This window comes from Podarcis pityusensis (genome assembly GCF_964106645.2).
Source record: "Podarcis pityusensis genome assembly, chromosome: 4".
In the NCBI taxonomy this organism is placed as follows: Eukaryota; Metazoa; Chordata; class Lepidosauria; order Squamata; family Lacertidae; genus Podarcis; species Podarcis pityusensis.
The window spans coordinates 48,251,796-48,271,725 of NC_138027.1; the positions used below are offsets into that span (position 1 = coordinate 48,251,796).

Below are 19,930 nucleotides of genomic sequence, written 5' to 3' on the forward strand. Positions count from 1 at the left end.
CCAAGTAACTAGATTTTAAGAACAATTGTTGATGATCTAAATAAATAAATTGTCCCCACCTGTGTTCTGCTATGTCAGGAAAGTCAGAAATGTCCAGGGTCTAGTATAAAGAAGCCAGTCACTGGCACAGGGGGAACATTTTGTCTCCTTGTTTTGGTGTTTTTCCTCTTTCCTGCACTGGGAGAGAGAAGACACTGTCCCAGTGCATCACAGTTTCTAGGTCACTGATCCTTTCAAGACCCTGGGAAGCACAACTGCTATTCAAAGGCAGTGGCAGTTGAGGGTGGGATATATGTGGCAATTGAGAAGAAGCTTATATGAACAGCTTCTTACAGTGCAGTATCAGAAAAGCACAACTACAGTCATTCTAATGATCCAACACCAATGGAGGTTGTTTAGGTATATCCTTGCAGTAAGGAAGTGAAGCTGTGTGGCATTTTGACCTTCAGAAATGGATGGCTCTGCCAAAGTTGCCTGTTCCAGGAACATTTTTTTGACAGCTGAAATCTCTGCTTCTACCTCAGCATCTTAAATAATACTTCAGGACTGAGATTTCCAGTAACCAAAATCAACAGAAGGAAGGCTTACTTGCAGCGTCTTCAGTACTTTATTTGTGATGAGAAAGGCACAACGAAAGTTAAGCAGAGAGAGCAGGCATGAACAATATTCAGTACTACAAAAATACATTTTAAAGACTATGATTCCTTCATTGCAGGGGGTTAGCTTAAATGTCTCTTGGGGTACCTTCCAACTCTACAATTCTATGATGCTATGGTATACATGTCACAGTTGATGTTTCAGGGTAAAGAGGTGCATTTATAGCATACAGTGATCGATGAAGATGCAAGACACTTCTACCTCAGGAGAGAGTTCTACCATTTAGGGGCTGCCATGGAGAACGCTATCTCCCGGGGTACCGTTCTTTGCACTTCTGAATGTAGTGCCCTTCTCTGCTGATCTTGTAGTCCTAACGGGACACTGTTGTCCTGTTAAGTTTCCCCAGGACATACTTATTGTGGGGGGTGGAAACACAGGGGGAGAAGAGGCAGTGGAAGTTCTTCTGAACAAGTGGAAATCCTTGTAGTAATGGAGTGGCTTTGTTGAACATAACCCTCTAGTTTTCCATATATATATATTAAATGGTGCTAATGGATAGTCTTTTTTATCCAGTCGACAAATTTCGAAACTTTCACATAAACGCCGGGACGATTTGGCAGAGCACACTGACGGCCAAAGGATATCACGCCAGCCAGTAACCACCTTTCATTCTCCTGACACATGAGTGGCCCACCAGAATCTCCCTGGAATGACAAATATTGTTACATACATTTGTTTTTAATTGGAGACAAAACACTATGTAAAGCTAAAATGGGATTTGCTATGGCCTTCAGCATTCACTGAGATGCCTGTCAGTTATATGCAGTATTAACAGAACCCTCTGCATGAGCTTCTACTTTAAGCTAAATTCTTTGAGCCAGCATGAAAGTTGTGTCAGAAGGGTTTTTGTAAGCATTGGAGAAATAGACATTGCCTTTCTTAGACGGCAGAATATCTTTAGAAACAATCTGAGGATGACAGCAGCCCATGGCCTGCAATGCTATCAGTAGTTGCTTTGTATTCCCTTGGAGGTGACAGAGCCTAGAGGTTGTTGTTTCTCTAAATAAATTCAAGTATGCTAAGGTCATAAATGAGAAGAATTGAAAGCAGTATGATAATGATGATGTTGATAATGATGCTGTCCTTAAAGAAAGCTCCCTAGTTAAGTAATGCTTTTTCCATATATCAGTTATGAAATTATGATATAGAACATTTAGCACCATAAGTAATGATCAGAGAATTAAAAAATGTGCCTAATAATAATAATAATTTATTATTTATACCCCACCCATCTGGCTGGGTTTCCCCAGCTGTATTGTAGCAGAGAAGACATATGTTATCAATTTTACCTGACAGGAATCAGTTCCTCCTTCATCATATCCTGCACATATCATATTTTCAGTAATATTGTACTCTGGCATCAATTGCTGGCATTTCTCATGTGTTATAAGAGGGACTTCTGCTTCCTGCAATATGCTTGCCACAGAACCTGTTTAAACATATGCATTGAATGAGCCTGATGCATAATGTAAAACAAGTTCTTCAAGCAATATTTTCATTCATTCTAACATTGCTCGTTTCCAACGGACAGTTTATAGATGCCTTATACTGCCTGTGTTACCGTGCTAATAAATCCAGTGAAGTCTATGAGCAGCTAGCTTTCCATAATGAGTAGGGAGCTTCATAACTGCTGCAGGAAACAATGTATATCAGGTATTTTCTGCTGCAAACACATGAAGTGTGAAAGAAAAATATGCATGTGTATACACACACACACACACACACACACACCCCTATTTTAAATACCTACATTTGGGAAACCTGAATAATTCATTTATAATTACTTATGTCTGTACATTTGGGGTTGCAGCAAGACTCTTAGAAAGTCAACAAGATGAGCTTGTAGCAGATGTGTACATTAGCATAGCTGTGATAATGCACAGACTGGCTTAAAGTTTGGACTAACATAGCCAGGTGGTCAGTCATCTCCTTTTAGTTGTTAAAAACAAAGATTGTCACAACTATTGACATTCACACAACTTGGGTGGTGTTCAGCTATGCTGTGATTCCTGCCTTACAGGGGATTGTACTAAATGACCTCGAGATCCGTCCCAACTCTTCAATTCTCTGATTCACATAGAATCTTAGACCCATTGAAATTAATTAACATGTTAGGACTGAATGGGGTGTCAAAAGAAATGCATTCATTGTTGGCTTCCATTTTAGCTTCCATTTTACCTTCCATGGAAATGAGGTTGCTAGCTGGTCCCAGCTGCATCTCTGAGCCTTGGTAAAGGGTACCCCCCCCCGCCAAATGTTTGGGTCCTTACATGATTGCTCAACCTAAGTAGGTTTTGGTGCAGTCAGTACCTAGATGGGAGAGTGCCTGAGAACCTATGCCTCTTTGAGTTCCATGATCGAATACAAATGTATTAGATGAAATACTAATGTTCTATTAAACTACAAATAAGTAAGATATTTAAAGCCATAAAATTGTAAGAATGAAACGCTAAGACTAAATCTAGCTGAATCCTAAGATCAGTTTTCCACAAGAATCTATGAAATTTGAAAGGGGGGTGGGCGAGAAATCACATTTAAATTTGTAGGCTGTTAACTGAAACTAAACTATTTTAAAACTGGCAAATTTATGTTGGTTGCACTACCAAAAGCATTCCATTTAATACTGCATAAAAATTTAGCCAAAATATTTCTCTATAGAACAATGAAAATCATATTTAACTTTTTGCAACTCACAAATAATTCCTAAAGGATAACTGAATATCTGTTTGAAAATGTGTGACACATTCAAAACAGATTTATTGCGGCACAAGCTTTTGTAGACTAGAGCTGCCCTCAATTTATGGTTTTTATTGTTTGTAAACATCTATGTGTTTGCCAAATGAGGAGGATACTTGATGCATCGAATGAAATAGGCTCAGGTCCATAAAAGCTAATGCGACAACAACTCAGCTAGTATTTTTAAAGTGCCAGAAAACTCTTTGCTGATTTATTGGTATCTTTAAATATAGCCCCTTGTTTATACATATAATTGAAAGCATAGGCTAGAACAGAGGACCTGTGGGCACATTTGCAAACCAGAGAAACTGTTGTGGGCACCCCTCCTGCAACCAAGCACACAGCACCACCTCTTCCATTGTCTACAATAAAATGCTTCTTTCAGGATGAACCTCAGTGGAGAGAGATACCTTGTGAATGACAGGGAGGGTCTTTGTAGGCACATGTGCATCTGCCGGTGAACCATGGTCTAGAAGCAGAGGCCAACATACAAACCAACATATCAGAATGGAAAAAATAACTTTCTTCTCCATGGAGCAACTTGATGGGATTGGTAGGCATTCGTGAGAAATGAGGCCTTATGTATTTGCATCATGTATTGATTTTCCTGATTTCCTTAACCCTGGCCTTGACTGCATTCTGTCCTTTTTAACTGGTGCAGATCTATGCATATTGGTTGCAATGTGCATTACTTATTCAGGGCTAAACCACATGCCATGCATTATTGAAAAGCAGTCACCTTGATCTGCTAATTTGATTGGAGCAGGTGGCTAAATTACTAATTCCTTGCACAACATTTTCCAGATAAAAATATCCACACCCAACCTGTTGTTTGCCCCACAGAGTAAAAAAAGGGCTTATCTTTTCTTCTTATGGCCCACACTTTGGTCCAACAGCTCTCCTGGGTGGGGGGGTATAATTTGTTCCATTGCAGCTAGTGCTATGACAGTTAAAAGAAAAATATTTTTCTGCATAGCAACATATATTTACTTCAAGTACCTTGTATTGATTGCATCATGAAAATACCAAAACACAGAGACAAAAAAACACAGAGAAAAAGTTCTGCTCTGGATTTTAATAGGGCCTTTTAACAGTGTGATGACGTACCTTGATTTGTAGTTCTTCCCCAGCCAGCAATGGAGCAATTAGTTCCTGGCAAAAATTGTTTTGTATTTTCTGGGAAGCAAATGGGCTGAATGTAATCTGTGAAAAATAAATGATCAATCAGTTTCAATTCCAGTGTCCATTATGTCCATTTTGTGATGTCATTATACAAGCAGCTCCTCCACAGCAATGAGTCCAGAATGCATCCATTACTCAGGTCTATTTTATTATTTTTTTGGAAACATGTAGTATCTTAACTTTCCAAAGTTATTCCAGATTTGACTCTAAATCACTTCACCATATGAAAGAAACCAGGAAAAGAAAATGATCCCACCTGTGTAATTCACTCGGATTTGAAGATGCATCAAAGCAATGTCACTATCTTTCGTTCGCTTATTGTAATGGGGATTTATGATGATTTGATCGATCTCTTGAATAACTATTTGAGGATATGACAAATTCAGATTGTTATGCGCACCAAGTACGGCTTTCCACTGAGATGGTTTTAAATTCCTCCTGAGGAATTACAAGGAATATTCTGAGTCAGAATCAACTGTGATCAAATAACAAATCTGAACAATTTGTGACATGTAATTTCTGTTAATTTCTACTTTTACACCACTTTGCACAATGTCTCAATCATTTGAATGCAGCTGGACCATGCAATGGGCTCTTACTGTATCATTTGAAATTGGTATGGAGGTCTGACAGTATTGTTGATATAAACCAGAGCATGCCAAATTTTTACAAGATTCCCACATATTAAAATTGGAGAGACATATTATTTTAACACAAAAATTACACACAGCCTGAAAACTGAATAAGCAATCTGTTTGCTACTGTGAGAAAGGTAATCTAATATTGTGTCCTGCATACCACCCAAAACTTTGTGGGATGTAACATAAGCAGTCAAGTACAACATTTCCTGTCTGCTCAGAGTGGACACACGGGGATGGTACTCCAGCCAGGAGGACTTCCTGTCACACCTGGTCTGGAGCATCCTCCCCCTGTCTGTGACCAGGTAGATGGATGTGATCACGTGAGACCCTTTTAAAAGGGTCAGTCATGCAGCCATCTTCCTCTTTGACTCTTTTGCTGCTCTCTTCTGATACTGATGCTTTTGCTGTCTGCTGGCTCTCAGCCATGAGCCCAATCCTCATATGGGATGAACTCAATCTCTATTCTGTAACTACAAGCCTGCCTTCAGGGAGCCAACTGTGAACTGAATGTGAGAAAATTTCTTATTACTTTTAAAAGAAGACTGTTGTGCCTTTATTCTTTTTAAGAGGGATAAAAGGGGAAATTACCAGGAATAACCCAATCTGGACAAAGCCAGATTGGATTGCTTAAGTAAAGAGATTCATACAAATATACCAACTAGCTGCCTGCAATACACTGGGGAATGTACTCTGCTACTGACTCACTAGCGTGAGTGAGGAAGGATAATATTTAATCAATATATCCTCTCCTACTATCCACAACATTCCCACAAGCCTTCCCTCGGTCAGTTGATATTGGGACTATATTTTCCTTAATTGTATGAACTACAGTATGAACTGGACCAGTATATGACAGTGTAGTTCTACACCTTCCTGGGGATACCTCTGCCCATATTTGGTACCCATCTTTCTACCAGATGTCAGGGACTGGCAGGGTTCCACTGAATGTGTGATGGAGGAAGGGGGCATAGAGGCTGACCCAGGAGAGAGGGCAGTGATTTATGAATTTTGGTGCCACCCGCAAGGCAGGAGCCAGGATTGAAGCAGTAAGAACTGGAGGAGGGGGACAGGGCATGTCAGAAATGGAGGTAAGAGGCAGTTTGGGTGAGGGACCTGATCTCTCCTGCCCCACTGCCCCCAATGGGAGCTTGTATAAAAAAAGCACAGGGACAACTTTCATGTCTCAGGTTGTGTCTGCGCACTCTGTCAGACAAGGCTACACAAACTGGGGTGGTGGTGGTCAGAGTGGCTTGGTCCCACAGTTGCTTCAACTACTTCACCCAGCACAAACCTGGGAAAGTTAATGCTAGCTACGTAGACGCTAGAAGTATGCGTGCGTTTCTATCTGGTGCGCTGTAATTGTGTGCTTTTGTCAATAAAGAATTTACTATCGGCTGCTTGTCTTCCTTGGCTGGGTGTGCACAGGACACCATGTCTGGTTTTACCACATAGTGAGGGATGATCCAACAGGGTGGCTTAATTTTTCAAGTCACACTTCAGCTTCCGCCAAGGAACTATGGTGCCTGGGGATACCTTTATGGAATACACCAAAATGTTTGTACATTGCTTTCATATTTAAGCAGCTTTTCAGATGAATTTAGATTATTTGTGAATAAAGAAAAATAGGTTTGATAGTTACAGACTTTAATTTAACCTGACTTACCACTGCCTGTATTTTGTGTCTCATAGCACTGGGAAGTGGGGTGTCATCAAAGAGGTAAGGATAACTGATGCACTTATTTCACTGCAGAGACATGATCACCTTCTAGCCCAGGACTATCTATTATGCAGCTTTGAGAAAAGAGGGGTCTTTTTATAGCAGCCAAAGGAAGAGGGCTCAGGAGTATATTATTGTGCTTTTATGACAAAGACTAAATGACAGCTTGGTCAGTGACAAATGGGGTGCTTGCTAATACCACTTACACTGCAGAGTGTAATTCATTGCTCTAGTGGTCAAACACGAATACCTTGGCTTATTTTGCCTTACATGGATGGGTTGTATACTGGGCTGTGAAGCTGAATCTACCTTTAGAAGATATGAGGTCATTTCTTAATGACACCACTGGCAACATGTTGGATGAGTAATGCAGATACTCAAGTGATTCTAAATAACGTGGGAACATTTAGCCTGGTATAGCATATTTCATGTAGATAACTTTACATTAATCACTTGTTACTTGCTTATATCCCCTATTGTAACGGATGAGATATAAGGTTGCAAGTAAATTGAAGAATCATCAAACTGGATTCCATTTTTAGAAGTGAAGAGCTTTGACTGTATTAGATACATTACAATAAATATGTTCACATTCTGATATACTGTACAAAGTTTTAGTAATATGTAATCTGATCAACACTGATTAAAAAAAATGAACTGAAATGAAAAATAATCAGCAAAATGTTAACTATATGTTAATAATTTATATATATTTACATATGCACACACACAAATACATAAATACTAGAAGGAAATGCCTGGCACTGCCCAAGTATTTTTGGAAACCAAGAAATATTGTGATTTTTAAATGAATAGTGTTGAGTTTCTGCTTGTGATGCCAAAAACTGGGTGAAGTCAATCCACTGATTGTCTCCAAAGAACCTAATTTTGACTCCACACACACTTTCCCTTTACACCAAGATGACAATGCAGTTGCTTCTAATACTACCTTAGCAGTCTTTTATATCTCCTCCAAAACCATTAACAACTCATTAACACATCAGCTCATAGTGATTTCGGCCCCAGAGTGTAACTGTCAATAAAACAGACCTTGATAGAGGCAGCTAAAATATCTAAAAGATTGAGAGACCTACATGATGTTGTGGAAGTATGCTATGTAAGTTTGCCTAGTTTTTGTTTTTTTTAAAAAAAACCATTCAATATGCCAGCATATCCTTAATTGCTAAGAAAAAGTTCTATGTTATTGTTAGAACAGTATGAATAAATACAACTGAGTAAGAATTGCCCAGAAGATCTTCATAACATTAATAAATCTAGATGGAAAAAATCAAGAATTATAACTGATTATGGCTATTTTCAATCAACCTTTGGGAAATCTGCCAGAAGAATTTACACACTTCTTTTGTCTATATAGCAGAACAATCTGTCTCTATGTATGTGCAACAGTGCTTTTTTGTATAGTTCTTAAATGAGCATTACACCAAGATGCCTGATAAAACCTGATTGAAAGAGGGGGCTGAATGTATATAATTCATTTTCACTAGAAAGACATTTTGGCACCTGAGGCGAACTACAAAATGGCACCTTCCCACAAGGGATGAAGTGGTGAATGAATTTCTGCATTAGGAAAAAGGGGAGAATAAAAATCTACATTGGTGGGGAATCCAATCAACCTTACCCAAAGGCTGTCATGGGTGTGGGTGTGGGTGTGGGGAAAGGGCCCACTGAATCACACCAGGCAGGTGAAGATTCCAGGAGACCCCAGAGGGACATCTTCACCATTTCTTCCCTAGGGAAGGGAGGAAATCAGTAGTGTCTCCTATACACCAAGAGGCTGCTGGTAGCAAGGTGGAGGATCCAGCTGTAGCTATTGTTGCTGGAGCAGCAAGAGTGGGCCAGCCCTGACTAGAGCTAAGCTTCATCCCAGGAAACACAGCATGCAACAAGGATAATGAGCCCTTTGCAGCACCAGGATTAAATGTTGATATAATGAAATGATATAACATGAAATTTCATATGATCCCTAACCCTGATCATTTATGTTGCTGAGTTTGAAGATTTGTCAGTTTCAAGGTCTAGGGCACCCCCCACTCCACCCCCAATGATCTAAGATCAGAGTGACATGGGCTAAAACAGGTAATGGGGTCCTACATTGCGTCATGGCCATTTCCCCCAAGCCACATCAACCTGCTCTATACCTGATGCCATATGACATCAAGTGTGGGACAAGTAAAGGCTGCAAAGAAATCTTTGGGAGCCTCAAAGTGCATTTTTGATATTACCCAGCAAGAAGGGCTGTTTTTGGTGTCAAAAACCTAGCCCGGCTGGATTTATGCAGGAGCTCTCAATCTGAGCTTCTGCAGTTGATTTCTGCATAGAGTGGTGCTGAGTTTTGACAGGAATATTGCAGCCCCAGCTTGAATTCAAGCCATGGCTGCAAAGATCCATCCTTTGCAAGCCCAGTTTAGCTCAGCTGGTAGAGCAGGAGACTCTTAATCTCAGGGTCATGGGTTTGAGCCCCACATCGGGCAAAAGAGTCATGCATTGCAGGGGGTTGGACTAGATGTCCCTTGTGGTTCCTTTCAGCTCTATGTTTCTATGAAATTAAAGCTGGGGTTACAAAGAATGAAGAATCAGGCGTGTACCTGACAAAAGTGGCCCCTGAAAGATGGGTCAGATTCATGTATCCACTCAACCCTGATTTTATGTTAGCTTATGGCTCTCCCCGAAATGGCAAATCAAACACCATAGCTCAGTTGTAGAGCACTAACCTCTATGTGCAAAAGGTCCCAGGCTCATGCCCTGCTATGTCCCCATAGGGTTCGGAAAGACCCCTGTTTGAAACCTAGAGAACCACAGCCAGTCAGCGTTGACAATTTGTTTATCTATTGAAAGTATTTTTATACCTCCTTTTATTTGAAATCACAATGCAACATAAAACAACATGCTAAAATTACAATAAAACAACAACATAAACAGAATCTAAATTAAGAAACAGCATCATACAGAAGCCAAGGAATGCTAAGTAAGATGCACCAATGGTCTGACTTGGTATAAAACAACTTCCTAAATTCCTAATTCCTGCTAAGCTATCAGAAGTAAAAATATTATGACAACAAAGAACCAGGTACATATTACAAATTAAGGATAGAATTAAGCTTACCCATAAACACAGTGTGCAGCAGAGACCAGCCATTCATTGCTGACAAGAGATGCTCCACAAACTGGCCTGGAATTGAAACGTAACGAGACCATCCAAGGCCAAGCACCTTCTGGAGCATCAGAACCACCTATAATTTTCATTCCATGTTCCCGAGTAATCAGCCTTTCCCCACATGCTACCATTAAAAGAAAAGGTTAAAGTTAAATCCATGTCATTTGTGGGGCTCCAAATCTAGAAGGAAGTATAATGACTTTCCAAAGTGTTGGAATTTCATTTGAGATTGCCTTCTTTATGAACAGTTTATGATCTCCAGAATTACCCAGAGCTACATTATTTGAGTTTACTATACAGACAGATGTCAGAGACAGATACTTGGGGCAACTGCCCATAGTGGAAATCCCTTCTCTTAGAGCCTTCACATAGCATGAAGATGGATATTTTCTGGAAACACTTAAAGATTATTTTATTTGTGCTGCCTTTTGATGTCCTAACTTAAGCTAGGATTTACAATACATTTTGCTCCTGTGAAATCTATTTTATACATGTTAAATATAAACAACCATATTGTTACATATAATATAGTAAGAGAAAATGTACGTGGTGCAGGCATTATGTGTTAAACTTTTGAATGTTCATACACTCACGTTTATTGTTGCATTGCAGGTGAATCACTGAATTATTGAGACAACTTGCCCTAGAATGAGAACACAGTAATTGTATTTAAGCTGTTTAGCGAAAACAGATTTTCATTACCTGTTGGAACACCATAAGGTTAGTGACATGGTGCTTCTCACCAGATAAATTTAATTTTTTTTGTTTAAAATATGCAAGTATCTTTAAGGATTATGTAAAGTCTACACGGCATAATCTACAAAAAAGCCACCCCAAACCCTGTACTTCCTTAATCATTAGTATTAGGAAGTATGCACATTTTACAATAGTCTATAGACTCTCAGTACTCTAGTAAGAAAACAGTATTGCTTTCTTATATGTTTACACAGTCATTTGCCACTAGAGATCAGTGTGACCAAAGATTTAAAAATGTTAGCTTGCTAGGAAGTAATACCTACATAGATATAACTCTGCTCTGTCAGGACTATCTTAGCTTTGCTCAGAAGACTGAGAGATATTTGGTCAAGAAAAAAAGAAGATAGATTCCAGAGCAGTAAAAGACCACAGATCAAAACAACTCTATTATTTCTGTGATCCAGGGGCTTGAAGAATATTTCATTAGCCTGCAATTCATCTGAGCCCCAGAAGCTGTGACTGTGCCATTAGTTAACACATCACAAATCAGTAAATATCAACAAGCATCATGGATAAAAATGTGCAGATAAATAGAAGACAACTGCACAAATGGAAAAAAAAGAATGCACACAGTGAGAGACTAGGGCAGGGGTAGGCAACCCAAGGCCCAGGGGCCGGATGTGGCCCAATCGCCTTCTCAATCCGGCCCGTGGATGGTCTGGGAATAAGCGTGTTTTTAGATGAGTAGAATGTGTCATTTTATTTAAAATGCATCTTTGGGTGATTTGTGGATCCTGCCTGGTGTTTTTGAATGAGTAGAATGTGTCCTTTTATTTAAAAGGCATCTCTGGGTTATTTGTGGGGCATAGGAATTTTTTCAAAATATAGTCCAGCCCACCACATGGTCTGAGGGATGGTGGACCAGCCCACAGCTGAAAAAGGTTGCTGACCCCTGGACTAAGGGCTTCTGCCCCTGCTTGCATTGCTTGCCAAGGCTGCCTCCTCCAACCAACCCCTTACTCTATTGCCAACCCGCTGCTCACCCAGGTAATCCCCTAGAACTTCCCACCTGATGCAACTAGTACTATTGGCCCTGGGAACTCCCCTCTCGCCCTATCCCCAACCATATGCCCTCAACCCAGGCCATAGCCCTCACTGGCTTTGCTTCACACACTGCTTGTGAGGAGAGTGGTATAAAAGGAAGATGAAAGGCAAAGTCAACAGGGTCAAATCTCCAGAGGACTTGGAGGTTGTTCAAAATCACAGTAAGCTCAGGTAGAATGTATACAGCAGTTCAAGAGGTACCACTAGAGCCAAGAAGATACCACAATAGTTAACAAGAAGAAGAAAAGGTAGCTGTTAGAGGCAAGAAGGCTTCCTTCAGGAAATGGAAGTCCTGACCACATGGGAAGAAAAAGGAAGATTAACTTTGACAGAAGAGGTGCAAGGAAAAAATAATGGATGTAACCCCCCTCCACTATACCATTGGAACTGACCTGCAGATTCTGCATAAGCCCTCTCCTAATGCAACTAGCATGATCCTTTTTTTATAAAAGATGAGAGGATCAGATGACAAGCTGAATTTAAAGAAAAAATAATGTGCCCTAAGCACAACTGCAGTTGTTCATCATCATAAGTTAAGAATACTTACTTGGGTGTTAGTATTAAACTGTTGTTGACTGCTTTTGTAACTTCCACAAAAAGTCCTGCCCGATCAAATAATACAGGATACGATCTATTCATACTTCTACAAAGGAAAACAATGCTTGGAATATATTCTTTAAAATAATAATAATAAACCTTCTAGAAACAATTATGCCAAGTGCCTTATTAATATAGCAGTGGCTTTAAGAAAATGTCTGATGGATTTCTTTCTTCCTCTTCCTCAAGGAATCTTCCCTTTACAGATACATGTCACACAACATCTGTGATGTATGGAGAAATGTGTCCAGTAAATTGAGCAGTCAGAATACGACAGCCAACAATTCCTGTGATCACAATGGTACTTTGGCCAGCCAAGGGCAAAAAGTGCTATACCTATCACAGTGTTGTACTGTTTCTGGAATGGGACTACACATGAACTTGCCAGACACAACCCATTTGAGAAAAGGGAATCAATCCACTTACCTTCTTCCTTTCCCTCCCCAAAATGAGGGATTAGTGGCATCAATACTGACAGTGCCAAATTGTACAGTTTTCATCAGCAACCAGTGATGATAGTAAAATTCATTACGTATTCTGAAAATTTTCAGTTAGGAAGGATGCTCTACATAGACCAATGCACTCCCTGGTTTCATTCCAACTATATCAAATGATGTATTATTATTATTATTTTACTGTACTTGACTGTAGTAAACAGCTACAGTCACATATAATCTGTGGATGTAAGCATTACACATGAAATCTTGAGCTTCTATACCTAAAGCAGGCTTTGGGGACTAGAGCAAGAAAGTATAGTGCATATTTTCTCCATGAAAGCTAGAATATTTTTTCCTGAACTCCATTCCATTTTATAAATCCTAGCATGTTTTAATTTAGGTGAGTAGGAGAGAAGGTTAATGTCTAACCCTTAGGACTTTCATTTTACTTACCATTGACTTAAATAACATTTAATTTTAGAAGTTCTGTATGACGGTTCAAACGTGATTTGCTCTTGTGTATTGTGGTGGCAATACCCAGTAGGACTCTTCATGCCCATTGTGATAAAATATTGAGGAAATGAAAATATAGGCCAAATATCAGCAGAGCTCTAGAATGCAAGGCTAAACATGCAGAAGTCATTGGGCGATTGGCAGAATATCCTGGAAGCTGAAAACTAGGCTGGCTAACACTAGTGTGGAAATACAGCTGGAGAACAATCCCACACTTGGCAGGAAGATGGACTAAGTGACCTAGCAGGTCTTTTCTATCTGCAGTTTCTTTGATTGTATGATTGACTTTGCTCTTGCCACTTTACCAAAGTGCTTGGAAGCAGCAGGATATGCGCAGAGGTTTGAGGGTCTGGCGGAATACAATACATCCATTATAAAAAGAATACAACATAGTCATCTTCCCCCAAAATTTCAAGCAACGGGGATGCTGTTGGCAGTTAGCTGAAGCAACACACTGTGCTAAAGACGGCCCTAAACCACTCTTTCTGTTAAGCTGGTCAGTTTTACACACTGTTCCTCAAGTCATTATCAAGAAGGATGATGCTGAGCACATGCCCAGCCCCTCTGATTTACTTCTCCTTGTCACCATGGGAAGACCAGACATTTCCAATTTGATCAGCAGTTAGTCTTTTTCCTCAGGAAAAGGCTAGGTAAAAAGTGAATTTCCTCATAAATCTCAACTGAAAAAAATGAACTCCTTTAAAAGATCTGCCTGCTCCACAAGCTGTTTTAGCTGCTCAGTTCAGTGCTATCTCCAGTTCAGTGCAAGAGAGAAAAAAGCTAAAGTGCATTGCTTGCAAGTCTATTAGCTACTGGACAATGCTCAGGAGGACATCACTGGCATCAAATGGCAACTCCCTTTGCTCATGCCCATGCAGTTTTTCAAATATTAGGGTGGTATTCAGCTATATTTTATTCAGAGTAGAGCCATTGAAATGAATGAGCATGGCTTAGGGAGCAAGCCAGATCCAAGATCTGCCAGGATGTGACTTAGGATCCATCATACCATGCAGCTAGGGACCTAGGCTGAATCTTAACTCTACTCAATCACATTGCCTGACACCCTGGCAGAAGTGAGGCCAGCAAAAAGGATGGAGTAATTCAAACCACACAATGGAAGTTAATAGAGAGGGCCCAGTCCTCAGAAATCTGGTCCTAGCTTGCCCTAATGCCCCACACCACTCTGAAAGAGCACTTGGGTAGGGGTGCAGCAGGGGCCTTGTGAACACTCCAGGGAACATATTTCACAAACACTGGGCACTCTGAACACATTCCCAATGAAGTGCAAATGGGGAAGAAACAAAATTGTCATGCTAACATCTCTTTCCCAAGCTTTTTCTCCCCACAGGAATGCACCAGCAGTAGCAGCTGCAATTTGGAGATCCAGTAACAGCAGCAACTGCCCACAAGGAGCAGCAGCCACAGAAAGCAAGGTCAGTTCAGCTAGGGGGATCTTCAACAGAAGACCAGGCAACAACCCCATTCCCAGTGAGGAGGGTTGCCTGCTAGTGTATCTCACCAAACATGGTTGCCATTGCTCCTCTTAGGGAAAGCCTCTCTGGCCACAGCAGCCCCACTGGTATCCTAAGAATAGGTCCCTCCTCTCCCAACTGGTCACAGCTGATGCCACACACAGCTGTGTGCCTGACAGGTGCTCCTGCCAAGCAATGGTGTTGCAAGTGTCTTGCTGCTACTGCTGCTGTGAAAATCATTGTCCTTAGCAGCCTACCCTACTTGGCTTAATGGCAAGGACTGGAATGATACCTACAAGAACATTTGAGGCTGCCCACCCAGATGGCCATGGTGCAAAGCCTGTCTCAGGATGAGGTGATCCTCGGTCCAATCCTGTCAATGGAAACCTTCTGTGGGGTGGATTTCCTAAGAGGTGAATGGCCCTGCAGAGGAGATGGTATATAGAGGGAGAGCTGGGCCTCTGAGAGGCTGGCAGCTACAGGATGGAAGGGCAGCATCCTTCATGCTGATAGCACCCTTAAGATTAAGATGATGATGGTGATGATATCATCAGTTGTATGTTATAGCATTCTGTACTCTTCTTTAAAATAGTGCTACTAATAGATGCTGGTAATACAGTGGTGCCCCACAAGACAAATGCCTCGCAAGACGAAAAACTCGCTAGACGAAAGGGTTTTGCGTTTTTTGAGTCGTTCCGCAAGACGAATTTCCCTATGGGCTTGCTTCGCAAGACGAAACGTCTTGCGAGTTCTTGCGAGTTTGTTTCCTTTTTCTTAAAGCCGCTAAGCCGTTAATAGCCGCTAAGCCGTTAATAGCCGCTAAGCCGCTAATAGCCGCTAAGCCGTTAATAGCCGCTAAGCCGTTAATAGCCGCTAAGCCGCTAATAGCCGCTAAGCCGCTAAGCCGCTAATAGCCGTGCTTCGCAAGACGAAAAATCCGCAAGACGAAGAGACTTGCGGAACGGATTAATTTCGTCTTGCGAGGCACCACTGTACTCCATTTAAGAAGATGTCTTCTAAAACTAAAGAAAGAAGGCAGAGTGCATTGGCCAATGCAGGTTTTCTGAACGATTCAGCATTTGTTATGAAAGTTTCGTTTATTTGTGGACTTTGCGGAACTAAATCAGCTATACTTCACAACACATTCAAGAGGGTGCCAGTCTTAGGGCCCTTCCTGCATCCCTGCTCTTTCTCAAAGCAGTGTCATAAGCTGCCCACTGCCCTTTCCGAGAAGTGCCTTAGTGGAAGAACAAAAATATAAATATATAACCTCATAGTATTGATCCACTAAAAATGATGCTCTCTATTAAGGATGGGAAACCTACGGCCCTCCAGATATAACTGGACTTCAGCTATTGTCATCCCTGATGATTCAGCTACAGCTGATGGGAACTGGAGCTGAACAACATCTGGCGAGCCATAGGTTCCCTATTCTTTATCTACATTTTATTGGATAATCACACATGTATGTATACTGTCCTTTGCAAAGTTGGCCAATCTTCTACCAGATATAGCTATTATGAAGCATATACAGTCTGAAACAAAATGAATTAAACAGCCTTACTTACCCAAGTCCCAACCAGTGACAGACACTGCTTGACAATTGTTCAGCCCACTCATCTGCACAAGCTGTGTACCATTCATTCTCAACCTTGAACTGGACCAATCCATTGAAGCTGAGAGAACCATTGACCAAGCGCACTGTTGACAAAGTAAATAGACTCAGAAGTAAACTTCTAACAGTGCACTATAGATTGTAGGATATTTCCACTCATGAAGAGGAGGCATGGGCTCAACTTAAGGCATCCTAGCCAAGAATGGGAAAAGGGAACTAAGACTTGTGCTAAGACTTCTCCCTAATTTAGGTGTTTAGAAAGCTACTCTGAAGCCAGCCATAGTGTGTGTGTGTGTGTGTGTGTGTGTGTGTGTGTATAAGTTTGGGTCCTGAAGCAAACACCATTGCAATCATGAACCCATTACCTGTAACCCAAACAGGGTGGCTGTACCATGGTTAACTCCTGAATGGCCAGTAAAAAGCTTTCATCTATCAGTTTCTTGCAACTGTATGTTGCTTAGCATCCCTTAGGTATATCTGTGGATGGTATGATAAGTACACTGTTAGAGGAAACATATGGACAGACGATTTTACGAATGCCTTGACCAATAAAAGAGGAACAGATCAGTAGGGGGTAACAAAGTAGCAGGTTGAGAGATTATCAGGGCATTTGATGGAGACGCCTTGTGGGACGTGGAGTGCCTGCTCTCCTCTCTCATCGGCATAGAGGGGTCCCCTTGCGATAGGAGTCTTTGTTTGAGTAGATCCAATCTATCGAGAATAGCCTGCTGTTCTTCTGAAGGGAGTTTTCCATAAGAGAAGATAAGATTTCTCTCTTCAGGGATATTCCAATCTCCGCTTGCAATTGGATCATTCCTCAGTGTAGCTAGATGGGCACTTGAGGTCGCAGATGGAACAGGGGGTACCCGGCTAGGTGTTTTCCCCTTTATTATAGGAACAGAAGGAGGAAACGAGCGTTCATTGCCGGTTAAGATATTGGCAAAAAGAGGTTTAACACTCGTGTCCTTAAAGACTCTTGTTGTTACAATCTTCCAGGGTGCCAGCCGATCTTTCTGTCTTGCAAGGAGATGTGGGATCCTTGCAGACTGGAAGGAGAGCATAAATTTCCTTGGCCAGGGCGTGGCAATTAGGGGTACTACAGATATAAGATCTATCTGGAAAAAAGGAATATTTAACAAATCACGTAGGTACCCTTTAGCCATCCTCAGGTTATTCCACCTAAGTCTGGGGGCGTCACGGGAAAAAATGGCTAGACATATTTTATTAGGTTGAAAAATCAAGGATTGCCTATTCCTTTGGGGCAGTGGCGGCCTGCATCTTGAGCTCTTAAGGTGAGATTTCTGGTCAGGTTGTCTCTTTAAGGCACTTACAAGCTGCGCAGGAGATTGATGCAAATTAGATAGCTCAGTTGAGGAAGGTAGATGAGCTAGAAGGGCCCGTGAAAGTTTATTCAATGACAAAGAAATCCCCTCCAATTCCTTGAAAATGAAGCTTAAAGTCCTGATTACCAGTTGTATTTGATCAGGTACTAATTCATGGGCAGTTTGCCCTAATGCGTCCCGTTTCAATGACGGAGGTGTAATTAGAGTGTCAGGGAGGAGGGCTTCCCTATGGCTTCCATCCCCCGCTGGATCAGCTAGCTTTTCCGGCTCTCCTTGATCATACAGAGGCCAAAAGCGGTTGTATGTTTCGACCGCAGAAACAAGAAAGGTCACTGCAGTAGCAAAGTACATGCAAATAAAGTATTTCATATTGCACTTTAGGGATAGGTGTTCAGTTAACCATAACCACAGCCATAATTTTATGGGAGTAAAACTGAGCAAATAAATACTTGTATTATTCAGATTTTAAACCTTCTATAGAAATTACTGTCAACATTTGCAGGTTCATATTTGTTAAAAAATAATAAAGTATAGTTTTTTTAAAATAAGCTTCTGCTACAAAAAGTAGACTACGGATAAAAAATGTCGTCTTCTTTAAATATAGCAAGATAAGATGTATTAGGAGCTGTATTTTGCCTTTGGACACATATACCACTAATGATACCTGCCAACAGATGTCTAAGAGTTTCACTACTAACAGTTATGATTTATCTAACATAAGCCAAGGAAATACGTGTCTCCAAATCTAAACATCCACCCACAGAAACGATTGTGTCAGACAGCTCTTTGTCTGTGAGAGCAATTTCGTTTTTTTTTAAAAACAGACCCTAGCATCATTTTAACATCAGTTCTGCATATAAATTGGTGCACAGAGACCATTATTTCTGTTTTATGAGAAACAGAGCTATGTATGGAACATTTAATTTTGGAAATAACTACCTCCACAGATGGTACTGTGACAACAGCTGTCATAGTTGTCAAAGTAACCCGCATATGTGTTGCAAAAGAGTTGAAATGGTGCTCCCCCGCAGCTGTTTTATGCTCCTGTCAAACACTTTTATCAGGCTTACACTTGATCCTAAACTCGTTTGCTTGAAAGTGAGCTTGAGAATTTAGTCCTAAGCATGCTTTTTAAACAAACATTGAAGTGAATAAATAGGACGTTGCAGAGGCAGTAAATCTACAGCTCCTACGTGTATATACATTCTGGTTCAAGATACTAGGCTGCAAGTCTCAGTCCTCAATAGTTTCTTCTTTCAGTTCAGTGGAAACAGAGCTGCACAAGGAGTCTAAGGGATATCATGTACTGAAGTCCCTTTACCACTAAAATGAACAGAGCTCACAAAAGATCATGTGTATTCTCTGGCCCAGGGCATACTAATTCAGAGAGGGTATGTGCATAGATACTGAGCATACAGAGCTCAGAGTACATTTGGCTCCTCACTCTGTGGCCTCAGTCTGCTTTAAATATTGTATGTGTATAGATACAGCAGTATGTAACATGGTTTACATTTTGGTCGAGAATCTTGGCCTGTGTGAAAGTTTCAGTAAGGTCAGTGGAATGAAGCCTATTAAATATAAACCAGTGGGTAGATTGTTCCCATGGAGATAAAGCAGCTTGTACTGCTTCACATGCCAAAAAAAAGCCCTTCACCTACCAGAAAAGTAGATGTGCAAGCAGGGCATATCTACTATGAAACAAGTACATCTTTCCAAATGTACACTTGCCTACTTGTGCCATCCAGTTTGGTTGTTGTTATAATTCCTTTGCTTGATCCTATAATCCACTCTACAGGTATAAGAGCTCAGGAGTTATAGCACTTGTCCAGTGAAAGCAAAAATTCCATAAAGAAGTGTTAGGATGACTTAGTTTTCTAACTAGTGATCTCTGTAAACAGAGTTCTTAGTTCTTCACATTTTTTTGAGAGAGAGATTAGTACAGGAAAGGCGTGGTGATGTCACCGTCAAACAAGATAAAGTAACTGCTACAGAAGATCAAGGATAGGCATATTGTTCATTACACTTAGGTAAGAAAGCTGGGATAG

General features: G+C 40.8%; 1 protein-coding gene across 2 annotated transcripts in view; it reads right to left on the reverse strand.

The window, feature by feature from the left end:
• Position 1: 1 nt before the first annotated feature.
• Positions 2-19,930, reverse strand: part of TMPRSS15 (transmembrane serine protease 15) — a 67,444-nt gene continuing 47,515 nt past the window's right edge. Inside the window, exons 19-26 of one of the 2 annotated variants that reach the window (XM_081003679.1) lie at positions 16,496-16,628; positions 12,456-12,551; positions 10,702-10,751; positions 10,058-10,232; positions 4,832-5,013; positions 4,501-4,596; positions 1,947-2,086; positions 5-1,301 (exon numbers count right to left, since the gene is read on the reverse strand). In XM_081003679.1, coding sequence (XP_080859805.1) covers positions 1,146-1,301; positions 1,947-2,086; positions 4,501-4,596; positions 4,832-5,013; positions 10,058-10,232; positions 10,702-10,751; positions 12,456-12,551; positions 16,496-16,628 — 1,028 coding nt within the window. In that variant the 3' untranslated portion in view covers positions 5-1,145. Of the gene's footprint in view, positions 1,302-1,946; positions 2,087-4,500; positions 4,597-4,831; positions 5,014-10,057; positions 10,233-10,701; positions 10,752-12,455; positions 12,552-16,495; positions 16,629-19,930 lie in introns of both variants that reach the window. The other variant, XM_081003680.1, reaches the window with a different exon arrangement.